At 39.3% G+C, this 16,850-nt stretch overlaps 1 protein-coding gene across 3 annotated transcripts in view; it reads right to left on the bottom strand.

Moving 5' to 3' along the window:
• The window catches only part of wasla (WASP like actin nucleation promoting factor a), a 37,104-nt gene extending 21,807 nt beyond the window's left edge, over window positions 1-15,297 (bottom strand). For 2 of the 3 annotated variants that reach the window (XM_059335142.1, XM_059335145.1), the window contains exons 1-5: window positions 15,031-15,297; window positions 14,850-14,928; window positions 6,121-6,255; window positions 2,168-2,254; window positions 892-988 (exon numbers count right to left, since the gene is read on the bottom strand). In XM_059335142.1, the coding sequence (XP_059191125.1) occupies window positions 892-988; window positions 2,168-2,254; window positions 6,121-6,255; window positions 14,850-14,928; window positions 15,031-15,077 (445 nt within the window). In that variant the 5' untranslated portion in view covers window positions 15,078-15,297. Of the gene's footprint in view, window positions 1-891; window positions 989-2,167; window positions 2,255-6,120; window positions 6,256-14,849 lie in introns of all 3 variants that reach the window. The other variant, XM_059335143.1, reaches the window with a different exon arrangement.
• Window positions 15,298-16,850: the final 1,553 nt, after the last annotated feature.

Below are 16,850 nucleotides of genomic sequence, written 5' to 3'. Positions count from 1 at the left end.
TTAATCTTGGTAAGAAACATAATTGTCAGGTCACTCTGCTCGGGCCAGTTCATCGCTGCTTGCAGCTTTAATTTATCTTGTTTTAAGAGTTAACTTCTTATTTTAAGTGTTCAACATGCTTGTTTCTAGATCTAATAATCTTAATTTAAGAAATCTTGTCAAGTGAAATTATCTGTCCATGCAGCAAGATCATTTCCCTCAGATTTAGTCTTTTTGTCTTGTTTTTAGACACCCCTGTTAGTGCAGTATGCATAAGTTGAGTTTTACCACAAAGAATCATAATAGCACCACTTTAAACCTTGTGTTTGCTGAAGATGTGCTTATAAGTTACTTGAACATAAGTAACCAGCATGTAAACATGCATCAAAAATGACGTAAAAAAGACAATGACCGCTAAAATGTTGTCGTTTTGGAACCTCACCTTCAAGGCTTCAATCAACGAGGAATTTGACAAATTTGTGTTTTAGATAAAGAATCCTGCTCAGTATCAATAACTAAATACGGAAGAGTCCAAAGACCAAATTATCCGGCAGCATTGGGGAACCTCTAGTTTTAAAATCCATTCAAATATCAAAGTGGCAGCAAAATCATGAATCCTCCATGTTTACTGTTGTTGTCCTCAGCACAAATTCACACTTGTTGACATACAAAAATCAACTCTCTCTGAGTTTAGTTCTTCAGCTAACAGGATTTTATGAGCCCTGAAGCTTAACTCCCTGATGTAGCTGGACATAAGCGAGGCAGACAGGTTTGGGACTGAGCCTCAGGTGTTGTTAGCAGAAGACGTGGTTAGGGGTTTTGTAGTCCAGGTGTGAAAAAGGTAAAAAGGTCACACACAAACAGAGGTTGAGGAAGCAGAGAAAGAAGTCAAAGTGGAACAGGAGAACGTACCGGTTTTGCGCTGTCGTCGGTTGAGCAGGTCGTTGATGGCGGATCTGAATCTTTTGGCCTCTTCTTCACTGGCAAAGTTCAGACCGATCTGACAGGTCTGGGAGCAAGAAGAGGAAGATTTAATTAAATAAAATGTCATAATATTGTAGATTTCCATCGATTCATGAAGCTCAATCAAAATGAATTTCAAAGTGGACATTTTATGCACATGAGAAGTGTTTCAATAAACAGTAAAGCAAAAAAATGTATAATTAACAAGTTTGATTATCCTGCACTTTTAACGGATCACATTTTCAATTATTTATCAGTTAAAGACACAACATTTCTCTGAGATTCATGCAAAAGAGAAAAACAAAGGTCTGGTGAAGCTCATAGTCACATCATCTTAATTTTTTAAATTACATTTTCTGCCAATAGTGTACTGCCTGGTGGGTTTTTTTGTGAGGAGAAATACAAAATGTATTTTTATTTTCAACCAACAGTCAGACAGCTTACTACTACCTTTTTATAAACCTGATCCTACCTGATCCTTTCTCGATTTTACACCCTTAGAAAGCCAATATGTAGATAGCAATAGAAAGAATAAAAAAACAGGCATCATCATCTAGATTCAACCTTTCCGACAGTCCTTGAATGGATCATGGGTAAAGAAAGTTTCTATTAGAAAAAGTAACCAAATCAGATCGCTTAAAATTGTGATATTTCTGTCAAAATCCCTTTATTCTACATGTTTCGTTTAAAACATCACCAAAAATAATGTTTGGAATAACTACTTTCAGATCTTACAAACTAACTGAATTTCCCCATGGGGATAAATAAATTAATTTTGATTTGATTAAAAAATATTTCAACTTGCGTTTTTTCTTTTTATATAATGCATGTCATTATAATAGTGTAATTCTGCACAAAGGGCATTTTGGAGTTCTTTCCACTTCTAGTCATGATTGTGCTGATAACACAGAGGTGCAAGACTTGTCTTTTGCAGTGAAATAAAAGACCACAGTGAGCAAACTGTAAAAAGAGGAAAAAAACGCCGTGAAACAGCTTGTTGGGGTTGATAGGGTTAAGAAATTATCTGCTCAGAAACAGCAGCAACTACTTCAAGTGCAGAGACTTCCTGGAGCCTGTGGCTGCTTCGCATTACTGTCTGTGTGTAAAAAAAACAGACTCAGCCGACCCTAATGGGAGTATCTGACTGTGTCTAAACGCATTGAGTGATTATAACACCTTATTAACCAAAGTGGGGCCTGATCACAGAGATCAGCTGCACACTTACATCTCCTGTAAATGAGATGAAGTAAGATCTGGAGCTGCTGATGGAGAAGTTGTGGTACAGTTCCTGCTCGAACATGATTTTTCCTTCCTGTGAAAAACACAAGACAGAGAAAGAAATATCAGAGTAGATTCTCCTCGAAGGTTAAAGGTCATCAGTAGCCCCTTTCATAATGCCGTTTCATGCCAGGACATTGAAGGCTCTGTAAGATCTCGCCTGCACTATGAACGCACCAGAAGCAGGATGCCAGGATCAAATGATTCCACCAATTTTCCGCCTCCAGAGGTAGTCACAGAGGAGGAACATTGGTGGAACTGTTGGAAGTGGGACCACAATGAACAGGCCATTGGGGCGAAGTGTCACACCTGACATATTTGACGCCACGTGTGAAGTCTAACACACACCTCCCACTTGGTCCGACAGTCATGGAATCACTGTTTAGCAGCAAAACTGCGGCCGCTGTCGCTAACTGTGCACAGCAAACTCTGGTTATTGTAAACAAACTGGCTTTGCCAACTGTGCACAGTGTCCGGTGCTTGTTGTGAACAAACAGAGGCCGCTAAGTGGACACATGCTGCTGCAGCACATACACACTGTACTGCTACAGAGTAGGGGTGGGCAATATGACCCTAAAAGATTATCGCGATATTTCAGGGTATTTTTGCGATAACGATATTCTTGATATTAAAAAATACTGAAAAATATATAGAAAAGGATTTATTAGTCTGTATCAATAAATAAAAATCATACAACAAAATAAAAATCAATCATAAATCTAAATGTAGTGTCAATTTCAAATCTCAACAGATGCTAAATACAAGAAAAATTACCCTTGACTCTTGAGTATTGGCAAATAATAATAAAAAAACATCTAGGGGGAGAACATTTTGTACATTTCATAGTACAATGTGATCAATCAAACACCAGCAAACACCTCACATAACATTTTCCACAGTCAAAAGGGCCTTCCACTAGGACATGGAGCAGCCAGACAGTGTTGAAAAATAGCTGGCTAGAGGGGTCTGGGGGCATTCCCCCTGGAGAATATTTTTCCATAAAAGCCCAAATTTGGTGCCTCTCACACATTCTAATGCCACTGATCTTAATCATTGCCTATTTTAATTAATTATTGTTGAGGAGAATAAAAGGTTCTTGTATGTTTTATTTAAGGCATCTTATTTTGACAGTCTTCTTGTAAATTCTGTGGTGTATTCTATACTCTTATTTTGAAAGCTGCATTTGTGTAGTAATATTAGCTTTTTGTTATTAAAACAACTTTTTTGTTATTAAAACAACTTTCAACCAATGCTAGCTCGCGGCTAACGAACGGCATAATCCAACAGTGTGTTTGGACCTCTCACAGGCCGGACAGGTTGATAGGATTTAGTTTGGCTCCCGAGCATGCAGACGCACACAGAGAGACGATGTGGGGACCCGACTGATACAGATAGCTGAGTAAATGACACAGTATGGTGAATTATGTCCAGTGTCCACTACAATTTGTCACATGTGATCATATAAGGTACGATGGCAAGTTGGCGCTGATCGGAGCTGTCTGCGGCGCTGAACTGGGTGACGGCAGAGACGCTGACAGGAGATTTCTTTCTCTTAAGAGCATTCACTGATACACAAACAAAGACTGAAAGGTTATAGATTTTCAGAGGGTCTCTCCCTTTATTCAGTCCATAGTTGGACCACCACGGAGGTCGAAGTTGACCATAAATGTTTCCATTGTGTACGCTACAAAACCAGTTTGATACTAATGGGAGATTAAAGAGACTGCAGCACAAGCAGTTTTGGTTGCTTAGTAACAGCAGGAAGTCCCAAGCACCTCGTATTAAAAATGAAAGCGGCGTGCTATAGAATTGTGACAAGGAATTGGACATCATAGCCGTAGTTATACCACGGCTAACAACCAATCAGATTGCTTGATTCGAGCCATCCGTTTCATTCATTTACAATAACTCTTACTAATTAGGGAGAAGGGTTTGGATTTAATAGGTTATACTTCTTCCCACTTCTCAAATATGTATACCAAATGAATTATTGTTACCCTTTTTGCTTGATTTTATTTTATTTTATTCATTAATTTCTTCGTCGACATGCAATTGTTTGATCTTTTTTCTTATAAGTTTTATTATATCGTTTTATTATTAATACTTTTTATTTATTTACATATTAGAAATAAACAGTAATCAGTTAATAGAAATGCACCAAAACAAGGGGTTTATTTTGTCCACAGACAATATTAATATCCTGATGAATTTAAGAGCCTGCATGAGTCTGACAGTGAACACACATCAGTGGCTGCAATTCACTTTGATCCATTAGGGATGCACAATTGATTGCACATCATCTTTAACGCGCTGTATTAATTTCTTCAATGGCTACCAACAGTGAGTGTGTGGATGCCGTCTGGACACAATCCACATTCTGCAGAGGCAGATCAAAAGAGAAAGATGTGAACACATTAAATGGACAAGCTTTCTGTTTTTAAACCAAGATTTAAATGCTGGTTCCCAATATTACCTCTGCTGAGTAGCCCAGAAGGGTTTTTGTTAAGGAAGATTTGAGAGATAGTCTGCGGCAGCTTTAACAATTTATAGTCTATAATTGTAAGTAAGTATTACTGGACTATAACTACATCATGGGAGGAGGAGGAGGAGGAGGAGGAGGTTTTTTTACCCCGAGAGAAAGAGGGGAAAGGTGACAAATGAGAGCACCCTTTATCTTCAAAACATACAGATTTTGCTTGGAAGGTATGTTTATGCAATCCTTACCTGACTTTTGAGCAATTAGATACCGTGTTTGTCACATTATTTTCTAGGTAGAATACTTGGAAGTAATTTTTGTGCAATTTAGGTTTAGAATAAAATGAAATTTTCCGGACCAAGTGGACTTAGCCTTAACCTAATTTTGGGAAACCCTTTCGATAAGCGGATTAGTGCAAGTCTAATGTAAGATATTCCTTTATTAGTCCCACAATGGACATTTCTATTGTTACAGGAGCAAAAGGTGTATTGCAAAAACAGAAATAAGCATCAATAAAATAATAAATAGAAATAAGCAATATCTATCTATCTATAAAAGCAAGAAGTGTCTATGTGTGTGTGTGTGTGTGTGTGTGTGTGTGTGTGTGTCTAGTTCATATCTCTCTGTCCGTTAGTCAGACTGACCTCAGATTTCGTATGTGTCTTGCTCATGGCACGAAGGTGTGCATCCTCGATTTTGAAGATTTTTGAATTAATTTTTCAAAATATCATTATTTATGTAGGACGTGTTGCAACATTGCACTGTTTCTGATCGGACGTCTTTTAGGGGAGCTCCACCCCATTGTATGATAGACCTACACCTGGTCACTAACACAATTCACTCTGGATTTACACCCTGACTCATCTCATCTGGAAGTCTATTTAGCCTACCTATCTTTAGGAGTTTTAAAGTGAGCTACAAGGTTTGATTTTCCAATAATATTCAAATAGTTTCCAGTGAATATCAATGTTCAATGTGTATGTGCTGGATGGTGTGCGTACATTTACATTTAGTCATTAAGCAGACCCTTTTATCCAAAGCGACTTACAGGAAAAAAGGGGTACCTTATGAAAAGTAAGTGTTTTATGGAGTTGCAGACGTTGTAATGTGGCATGTAATGTACAAATACATACTTCCTACGGGCACTACACTAGTTAACAAAAAATATAAAAGTATTAACACTTTAAACAAGAAATCTAAAATTTGAACTACATACAGACACAACAGAGAGTGCATCTCTGTGCATCTGTAAAATTGTTGTTTTACATTTTAGTTTTTGTTTGAAGCTTAACATTTAACGGACAGAAAAAATGGATATCAATGTTCTCATCGAACTCTTGAACAACTCCTTTGAGATGCTTCATTCAGCTCTCCCTTTTTTCTTAGTTGAAGCCTTACAGGCGTTCCCTCAACAAGAAACGTACCTTGATGTCAAACACTCTGATGTAGTAGGACCTCTGTGGGTTGTCTTTGACCAGACAGGCCACTCCACAACACCGCTTCACCCAGCAGCAGCTCCGGTCTGAGCCGTACACCTGCACCACCGCCGAGCACAGAGTCTGAACACACAGAGGAGAAAGCATTTACAAATAAACACATTTAATGATCCATTTATTTACATTTAGTTTAACAACCTAAATAAATTTCAGGAATTCAGATTCTTGCAGTAAGTGAAACTGCTCAGTTAAAACCCTCTGAGCTGCACACGTGTTTCAAAGCAGGAAGAGAGCAGCCAACGGGGAAAAAGGAAATCTAATGTACATGATCTACATGATGCAAAACATTTAGATGGTGATAAGGACGGTGTACAGGTAGCACACAGCTGCTGCACCAGGTGAGGAACAAAGAGCAGGTCACTGGAGCAACACAGAGACCTTTTGAAATCAGATTGTGTGTCACACACGCAAATGTCTTGACAATGGATTCTCAAAAGTTTAGAATAAAACTAGGGCCGGGACTCGATTATAAAAATTAATCTAATTAATTAGAGGCTTTGTAATTAATTAATCGAAATTAATCGCATAGAAATATTTGACCTGAGAACAGTGAGAAGTAATTTTTTTCACATGGATTTTTAGTATACCATTGAATAATGACTGAATACATAAGCTTAAGCAACAAAAATATTGTTTATTTTTGTTCAAGTCCAACAGACCAGTGCAATTTTTACCATTAAGTGTAGCAATAGTATATTTAGAAATATAGTACATTTCAGAAATTCAGGTAGCCTATAGGTAGGTAGACCTTCTGTAAACTAGAATACTTTGGTTTTTTAAGTAAAACACAATCCACGCTAGCTACCACACCAGCCGCTAGCTGCTATATGTTTTGCATTGAGGTGATACTTGAGGCTCGATGTGCTGCGGTGATATGTGAATTCCTTGTTGCATAGCAACACAACCATGCTCTTATGGACGCTTCCATCCGTTGGTTTTTTGTAACTAAATGTCCCATCATCCACGGGGCCAACCAAAGCGTCTCATCAGCTTCTTCCTTCATGTTCACTGTGGTTTGTTGTTGTCTGAACTCATGAACGCTAGTTGGTGCTCCAGTATAATCGGTCCGCCTGAAACTCATCCAGTGAGAAACGTCATGCGGTGCAAAAATAAGGGCGATTAAAATACGTCAATTTTTTAACATGTTAATTTTTGTGTAATTAATTAATCTTAATTAACATGTTAAAGTCCCGGCCCTAAATAAAATCAATGAACTGTTATTGTGTGTCTTGGTTTCAAAATTAACTTGAAATATTAAGGTGCATTCCACTGGTTTTGTACATCACTTCCATCAAGTTGAGGGGCTTGTGAGAGATGGAATAATGGTGAAAGTCTGAAACTGACATTCCTCCGCTGCAGTGTTTAACCTTCACTTCCGCAGGACAGGAGTCCAGCTGCTGTCCTCAGCACCGTCCCGTCCCCGGGCTGTTCTTGCTTTGTGGTTTTGAGGACTTCTGCAGAAGTCACACTGTGTTAAATCCTCTGCCAGGATTTCTCCCTCTGCAGCAGAAAGTTACCCCAGCCACTGGGGGAAGACAAGAGGAAATGCCACTGGGCCGGTTTCCTCCTCTGTGATTTATAAGTGCAGGTCAGAAGAGCAGCAGGAAACACTTTTCACCATGACATCAACGCTAAGCATCACACAGGAAAGGTCAGAGGTCGGCCGTTGAAAGCCTCATTTCTGCTCTGTAAATTCTCACCGGGGGAAAGTATGCAGCATTAAACTGAAGCAGTGACATGGCAGAAATAGAGACACGGTTACTTCAGATAGAGTCTAACATCCACTATACCCAGCACAACTACACGAGGGTCAGTCTCAAGCAATTTATATCAACTTTTAGACTGATTCTTCACCTTTTCAAAGAACAAGTGGCTGAACTGCATGTCTGCAATATTTACTTGTATGATGCTTTACACTCGAATGTAAAAACGACCATGTTTTTATAATAACAGCAACATTATAAACGAAACGGTCAAAAGTCTGGCAGCAACCATTGTTTTACAGAACATGTATTTAAAAATACAGATAATAACCAAGGTTTGTTTTTTACATTAATATGATGGTTAGGCATCAAACTTCTTTTTACATTTTCTTTTACTTTAATTTTAAAGTTCACTGTAAAAAGTTTTTAAAAAGTTTATATTCAGCAATATGTGTATGTTTTTTTTTAACATAGAATTCGCTATAATTTAACAGTATAGCTTGTTTAGTTTGTTTTTAGTTAATGGTTATTTAATGTTATATTATTTTTAATTTAAAGATTTAAACTTTTTATGGTTTGTATTTGTAGTAAAAGTAAAAAAACAAACAAACAAAAAAAAAAGGAAAATAATAGAGTAAAATTCTGGATAATAACTTCTTTTTTTAACAGTGCAGAGAACATACTATATTGTGATAAATATTGAGATAGAAGATTTTGTAACATATTGCCTAATTCCATTAGGTGCATTTGTCTCATGTTTAGATTGTTTAATCAACTCCTGTTTCCAAAGTCAAGAAAAAACTCAAATCCCATCACCAAGAGGAGTTTCCAAAACAGCTTTCGCTCTCAAGTGCATTACCACATGAGAATAGCCTGGGTATACCCAGACTGCCTTGCGCGCTCGAATTTGATTTCGAACCTCCAGGCCGTCTGGAAACCAAGCGATTATCTTAGCCCTGTTTTAGGGATCCAATCACAGAGCGGGGAGGGACGGTGAGACGATGACGCGTACTACTCGGCACTTGGAAGCTTTCCGGATCCAACATGGCTGCTGCGGACGCGAAACTCTCTTTAGCTGTAGATGGTGTTTTAAATAGTTTAGAGCGAAAGTTGAAAGGCGAAAGGTCTCTCGGCAGCTCCGCTGTCCCCCGGCTCGTAGCGAGATCACCGGTAGCGGGGCTATTAGCGCCGCACGGGCGGTTTCTGCGGCTCGTTGCGCCGAGCCGGTGAGACCGCCGGTCACCGCCGGTGATCTTGCTCCGAATCGGGGGACAGCGGAGCCGCCAGAGACCCGCAGCAGCTTGTTTATTGCCCATAAAATCAGTGGATGTGTGTGGCTGAATGACATGAGGGGGAATAAAGCGTGAAAATAAATAATCTTGCAGAAAGCGAGAACTGGAGAAGCAAAGCAGCAGCAACACTCTCTCACAGACACACACACAACAAACATCCATCTCTGTTGCTCTACTACGTCATCTGGTATAACTGATCTGATTGGCTAAGAGCTACCTACATACGCTTTGATAGACATTCTAAGCGTCCAATAAACGGCTCCGGAGGATCGTAAACCACACCTCCTCTACGGAGAAAAGCATTGTAGGTGTCCAGACCTAATCTCCAATGAGATTTGGTCTGGTGTTAGCCAGGCTAACATGAGAACACAACTCAAGAGAAAAACTATTCAATCAACAGAAAAATGAATCTGCAGCCATTCTGATAGTGGACAACTTAAGTTAAAGTTATATTAAGCATAATACGTCTATATGATCAGACACGAGAGCCACAGACTGAGAACAACAACCCATATTTTCTGCTAAAGTCTCCTCCTTATCCAACTCACAAACATGAACTCAGCTCCTGTCCTGCACCTCAGCTTGTTAAACAAACGACCAAACAAACATTCACCAGTGAAAGTGCACAGTTTTCTTCCATTTGCAGGCTGGATAGCTAATTAGTTGCTCTGCTGCAGCACATCAGCATTTAAATGTACCTGAAATTGTCACTTGGGTGTTGATAAATGCAGGCGTAGTCCTTACTCTCCAATACCATGAACAGCACTATTTTGTTTACTCAGTCTCATCATCCTGACAGTACAACACCAGCACCAGTTCAGTCATAAACTTTTCAAGTAATCTGCGTCCAGATAAATCCAGCACAGAGCCATATAAAAAGGGCAGAGGGGCGCTCCACGAAGACGGAACTTTAGGAAGCTTATATCTAGTATTTTATCCAATTTTGTGTTAAAACTATCACCTCACATAGCTGAACCATATAACTTAAATGTACTTAAATGTTCAGATGCAAATCTGTATCACCAGACCGGGCTTTACTCACAGATATCTGCCTAACTTTCTAATCCTGCTTTATAAAATACCCCCCGGACAACCCTCCATCTGTGAGGAAAAGAAGATGAAGATTCACCACATGCTAACCACAATAATGCTCTTTAACTGCAACAACAGTAAAGTTAAGTTACACTTTACTGGTAACACCCGGAGTAAATCCTATGTGCAGTACCAAACTTTTAACATACATGTGTGATCATTTATCAGACAGTTATAGTTGTAATTGTCTCACAATTTTTCTTTAATATGATGATTGGAGGGGGACTTTTGATACAGCTGATAATAACAATAAGAAGGTGACTAGGGTTGTCAAAAAGTATCGATACTCAAAAAAGTATCGATACTAAAATGTATCCGGATACGATACTCATTTTCAAAAGTATCGATGAAAAGTGTTATTTTCTCTCTTGAAGTCCCAGAATGAAGCAGAGAAAAGTTGACTTATCAAGCTTGCCTAATATTGTGCACAGCATACAAAATGTTGTTCTAATTGTTATTGTTTATTGTATTGATTTATTTTTTGCACTACCTCAGACCTGAAGCTTGGTATCATAGTTGCAGTTTCTTTTTGCACAACTGTTTTTTATTATAAATATTTAACCTGTGGTTCTATTCAATTTTACATGTTGCATGTTTCTTGTTAATAAAAATATTTCTGATAAATTTTGGGGTCTTTGTTTTTATCCTTGTGGTATCAAAAATGGTATCGAGTATCGAATATTTTCCTGAGTATCGGTATCGAGTTGAAAATTTTAGTATCATGACAACCCTAAAGGTGACTACTTAGCGCCTATGTGAACCCCACATCTAGTGATAGTGACTGAAATGGTTTTGTTTTAAGTGATCAGATTACGAACAAGCTGCGGTCTTCAGTGCATGTTACATGACGTTAATCTTTAATAGACTGAGGTAAGCTTGCACTGCTCAGTCGCGCACGTAACGTAAAATTTTAAACAACACTAGTGCCAATACAATACGCATACAATGTTTTATACCTTACTTTGAAGAATATAAACAAAACAGACCTTTTCTAACAAAATAAGTCATGTTAGAGGAACCAGATACAAATTTGTCTTAAAAAAAATACAATCTGAATGTGTGACCTCGGAGCTCAGGTGTTTCACCTTGCATGCAGCTGCTTCTTGCAGTTAAACCTGCGAGTATCATCTCTTGTTCCGCCTCTGAAACCAGCTGACATTAAAACCTGCTGAGCTGTCCATACACCAGCCCCAAATAGATCAGATAGGCTCACATTTTATGAGTGTTTGTTATCTGAGAGGATTTTTGTAGCGTTTATGAAGTGTGAGAAGGATGTTTAGCAGAACAGCATCCAGAAGCCAGATGCATAAAGGATGTGTATGCACAAACAACACATATGTTTGCACTCACTTAAACTGTACTTTACTATAGAAGAATGTGCACACTTTATGCATTCTTCAGACCAGGCGTACGAGCAGTTTTAGCTGAGATAGCTGCTGGTAATATGAAGATGAATATGAAATATCAGGTGAGGATAACAAAACATTTTTTAGGTGTTTTGCCATTTGCCCATTGATTGTCTTATTGCTTTGGGCTTCAGTGTTCTCTAAAATGTTAGAGGTGCATTTTTAAACTTCATTACCTATAGCTTTTCATTTTCTTTATTTATTTTATTTAAGCCACCATCTCTCTGTCAATGATTGTTTCATTTGATCCTGAATTCTGAAAAACTTGATAGAGTTAGTCTTTAAGTGAGTGCCATGAATGAGTCATTGAACATCCTTCTGACAATTAATAATGATCTACAGAAACATGTCATGAAGTAGCAGTATGGACGCTACAAACAGCCATAGCTGTGTGCAATAACTGCAACTCTGTTGGAGAACCTCGCTGCTGAGACACACAGTGCGTTTACAAGCACAGTTTAATGGAGCTATGCTTAAAAATTGATTTTGGCATCTAACCGGACTTCTGTCCTTAAAATCGAAAAACTGACGGGAACGTGTCCTCCTCCTCAACACTGGGTGGCGACATTCGTTGTTTCAGCGGGTTAATATGGCCCCCTCTCTGTAGGGTACTGAGTGACTCAGTACATTTACATGACACTTGAAAAAAACGAATTATTGCCTTAATCCGACTATAACTGGAAAACTGAAGTGCATGTAAACATGTTAGTCCGACTAATGTTGGAGTTGTCCAACTCCAATTAGTACACCCAGATAATTCAATTGGAATACGATTTTCGCCGGCATGTATGATAAGACAACGCATGTGCACAAGCTCCAACCCCCCGCATTGGCATATGACCCCGGAACAAAAACATCCAAGAAAGCTGGTCGCATTAGCCGATCACATTAGTTATTATCAGTAGCGTCGGCGCTAAGTGTGAAACTGAGGTCAACCAGAGATATTAACCCGCTGAAACAACGCATATCGCCACCCAGTGTTGAGGAGGAGGGCACGTTCCCGTCAGTTATTACATTTTCTCAGTTCTATGTAAACTGGGACACAAACATTAGACACTAATATCGATTTTTAAGCAAAGCTCGATTAAACTGTGCATGTAAATGCACTGTCTGTGAAATTGCACTTCTTCTTTGTCGTATTTCTCTGTATTTGACACGTCTAATAAGTGGTCATAACTTTCAATATGCAAACAGAGTTTAAAAGGTTTTTATTTTCCATTTATGGTGAAGTGTGGGTGCGGAAATGAGGCTTGTACAAGTTTGCCCAGTTCCACAATTATTGAGATTTATAAAACAGAATCAGGCGTACGTACAGCTTTATAAATCTGACTAAAAGAATGCATATTTCTTTCTTTATGTAAATTTACAACTAAATCTTTTTTTTTATGAATCTGGCCACAGGTGTTGTTTCACTTTTAAAAGTCTTCTAAGGACATGGTTTGTAGCTGAGTGAAGTGGACCTCAAGTGTCAAACTGTCATCAATGGCAACAGAAGACAAGAGAGAAGACAGAAGTCTCACAGCGTCCTGTCCGATCTCTCTATATCTAAAAAAACAAAAACAAAAAAGGACCATCTGTGATGAAGTGGAAAGAAACACTGCAACTCAGCAATTCCTTGCTGCAGCAACATTTTGGCATTTCTAACTGGAAAAACTAAAATGCAGTTTACATGTGAACAAAAGCCCAAAATGCATAGAAAAGGCTCTTTTAAAATGTTGTCCATGTTGTTATGTTGTCCAACTAACTTTAACTTTTATCCAAAAGTCTCAATCAGATTTAGTGTCTTTACATTCTAATGTTAACATGAATTATCAACCACTCCAAACACTCAGATCGGTTTTGACTGTCCGTGACGTCACTCTACGCGGCACGCGTAGCGCCGGCAGCGCGGAGACGAGGTGTCCACCGGCAGCCACGCCCGACTCATACGGGCCCTACGGGGGCGTCCATCCGCCCGGTTTCTCCCCTGGTGCGTCTGAGATGTTCTGCACCTCTACTGGACAGTGATAAGGCCAATATACTGAGGTGACCTGCCTCCCTCGTGTTTGTTTTTGTTGTTCTTGTCGCTGTCGCAATTATATGACATCTGACGCCGTGATGACGTCAGGTGCTCTGACGCCGTTACTATGGCAACCTGTCAGATCAGTCAATAATGTGGCCCAGTCTGAACAGAGCCATATCCGATTTGGACACTTGCTAAAAACAGTGTGGACAGTCAGCCCTAAAAATCGGATTAGAGTAGGAATCTGATTTGAATCAGATTCGCCTGCAGTCTGAACGCGGCCTGAGACGCATCTGTCCAAATGCGATCTGAAACTACCTCCCGAAGGTGGTTTCGATCCGGTTTGCAAAAATCGGATTTCATGTGATTTGTGACTGTTCAGACTTCAAACGAGCCATCCAGTTCCAATCTGGATGGGATAAAAATCGGATTTTGGCTGGCAGTCTGAACGCGGCCAAAAAACTTCACCAGAAGTGTAACATATGACATTTATTGATCATTTCACTAAAAAAAAGGATGTAACAAAGGATGGCTATTGGCATAATAATAACACTGTGTGTATATTCTGTAACTTAAGAGAAATAAATGACTTAGGCAATTTTTTGAACATGCCTTTGTGACTTAAGCAAGATATGGTAACACTTTATTTTGAAGGTGTCTACATTAGAGTCACACAAGTCTGTCAGAAACATGACATGACAAGTATCATGAGCATTAATATTACTTCAAAGTGTCATTCATGTTCATGACACATCCCATGTCATGTTTATGACACGCTCATGTCACTCTTATGTAGACACCTTCAAAATAAAGTGTTACCAATCTTAGTGTCAATAATAAAACACTGATAAACTAAACTGATAACTAAACAATCTCCCTCTAGCTCTTCTTTGCTGGGTTCTTATCTGATGTCTATGAATGTGGCAAATTGTGAAAGAAGTGATGATGTTAAAGGGGTAAAACCACATGATCCGATCAACTGAGGATGTAGGCGATTTTACCATAGGTGGCCGGCATCATGAGGAGATGATTTAGGCAAAAAAATGACTTAGGCGATTATTTTAACAGTGTGGCGACATGCTAGCGTTTCTTGGTGACATGTGGGTGGATGTACCTGCACACTATTTGACCCTGCAGGTGGTAAACAAACGGAGAAACTTACGGCGCATTTCCTGCCTAGGTAGCCGAACAGGCACTCGTTCTCCTGCGGGGTCAGGAGGATGGAGCCCACGTTCACGGCCCTGCGGGGGAGTGGGTGGCTGTTCATGACACCAAATTCTTCTTATTACCCCCCAAACGATGCGGTTCTCCCCGGAAAGACTCAATAAAACACTGCTAATTACACAAAATCCATGCGGGCTCCGGTTGCTGTGGCCTGCAACCGGATCATTTCCACTGAGTCCGACTCCGGTCTGGAGGGCGGAGGAGGAGAAGGAGGACCCGGGGCGGCTTTCTAAGCGTGCTACCGGTTTAACGAAGAAACCGAACTTCTCCGTTCGGTGTTAGATCAAAACTTAAGGACTCGTTGTTCTTCTGGACGCGGACAAACGCTGAACTTTCATTCGGAAACTCCAGTAGCTGCAGCAGCGATGCGTACATCCAACATGGCAGTAAGACGGAGCAGACCACTTTAAAGAGGGAGGAGAGGGGGGGTGGGTTTGGATAAACTCTTTAACTACTCACTGTAATATAATAAAACATAGTGAAGTTGGCTAACACATACACACATAAAGAGCTTTATAAACATTTATTTTAATTTAAAACATAAAAGGTGTGGTTTTGGTACATTGTGAAGGTAAATGTCTTCGCTAATACAAAATGGTTTGTTCCGATGTGGCAGCAGGAATGCAGTTCTGCGGAGGGAGAGGGAGGGGCGACGTGACGCACCTGGGGGGAGGGGCCAGATGGTGGACGTGAAAAATGTAAATAAGACGCTTTCGTCATAAATTATTTATAAAATGTTGAATATGCTGTACTTAAGGTGCCTTTTGTAGAAAGACTGTAAAATAAAAATAATAGTAAAAATGCTGAAATTCTAAATTTCCCCTGAAAAAATGCATATCGTAACATTGTGTAAAGTAATAAAATCATAGCAAAAAAGAAAAAGGAAAAAATAGACCCTTTCTTTTTGACCTAATTCAGTATCACAATTTATTATATATTTGTCATCATTTGTGCATTGTGGAATACATATTAAAAAAACCTGAGTCAATATATATATATATATATATATATATATCCTGTTTTGTGTGCTCACTTGCTTCTGCATTGTAGATGCTGTGTGCCCTATCAAGAAAACCAAACAATAAGCTGAAAGTCATTCCAAAGATCTGAAGCGCTGAGGGGAGTAGAGGGGTCTACTGATAATTATCTGTGAGTTTGTCACTTGAGCAGCTCTTTCACATGCAAGTTGCCATTTAATGCATTGCTACAGAAAAAAAAAATGTTCTAGCTGAATTCGGATGTAATATCATACAGCAGCATCTCAATTAGGATCACCTGGTTTATATTGCTGTTTTCAAAATTTTAATTGTTTTTATCTGATCCCGTACTTGAAACCCAACCAAAACTTGACCTTGTGTGGAGGTCTACATAAGGTCAAACAAGCTTCTTGCCCCAATTGTTGTATTAAAATGTATTTATTGCTGATTTGATGCCTTTTTATCATTTTCCAATTCTCCTTAAGTTATGTCCCACCTGATCTTGGAACTAAAAAACATTCAGTATCTATATCAAATAAGGGGCAACAAGCTGCTGTTGCAAGACTTAAAGTAAAAGTTAGGACAAATTAATTTTAAGTAACTTTTTAAATAAAAGTCTGGAGCCTGGTTCATCAGAACAAACAGAATCAGGAGGAAGGTTGTGAAGGAAGCAGTGGCAGATGGGTAGATATCGGTCGAGGCTGGTGTCCCGCAGGTCTCGCCCGCCTGCAGCAGGGTTAAAGCCCGTCAGTAGCATTAACACCAAAACTAATCTGCAGACCAGCTGCTTCTGCACTCAGTTGCATGAAACGCAGAGCAGAGGCCAGACAAGAGCACTTAAAGGACCATTCACAACTATCACAGAACCTGCATTGTAACAAGAGTGACGTCCTGTTGCTGCTCCATAGAGGCTGCTGTGTTCATTACAGACACAATCTGAAAGTGTTGGGACAACAACAACA

The sequence above is a fragment of the Centropristis striata genome, chromosome 6, assembly GCF_030273125.1.
Source record: "Centropristis striata isolate RG_2023a ecotype Rhode Island chromosome 6, C.striata_1.0, whole genome shotgun sequence".
Lineage (NCBI taxonomy): Eukaryota > Metazoa > Chordata > Actinopteri > Perciformes > Serranidae > Centropristis > Centropristis striata.
This window is presented reverse-complemented; position numbering and strand designations above follow the sequence as displayed.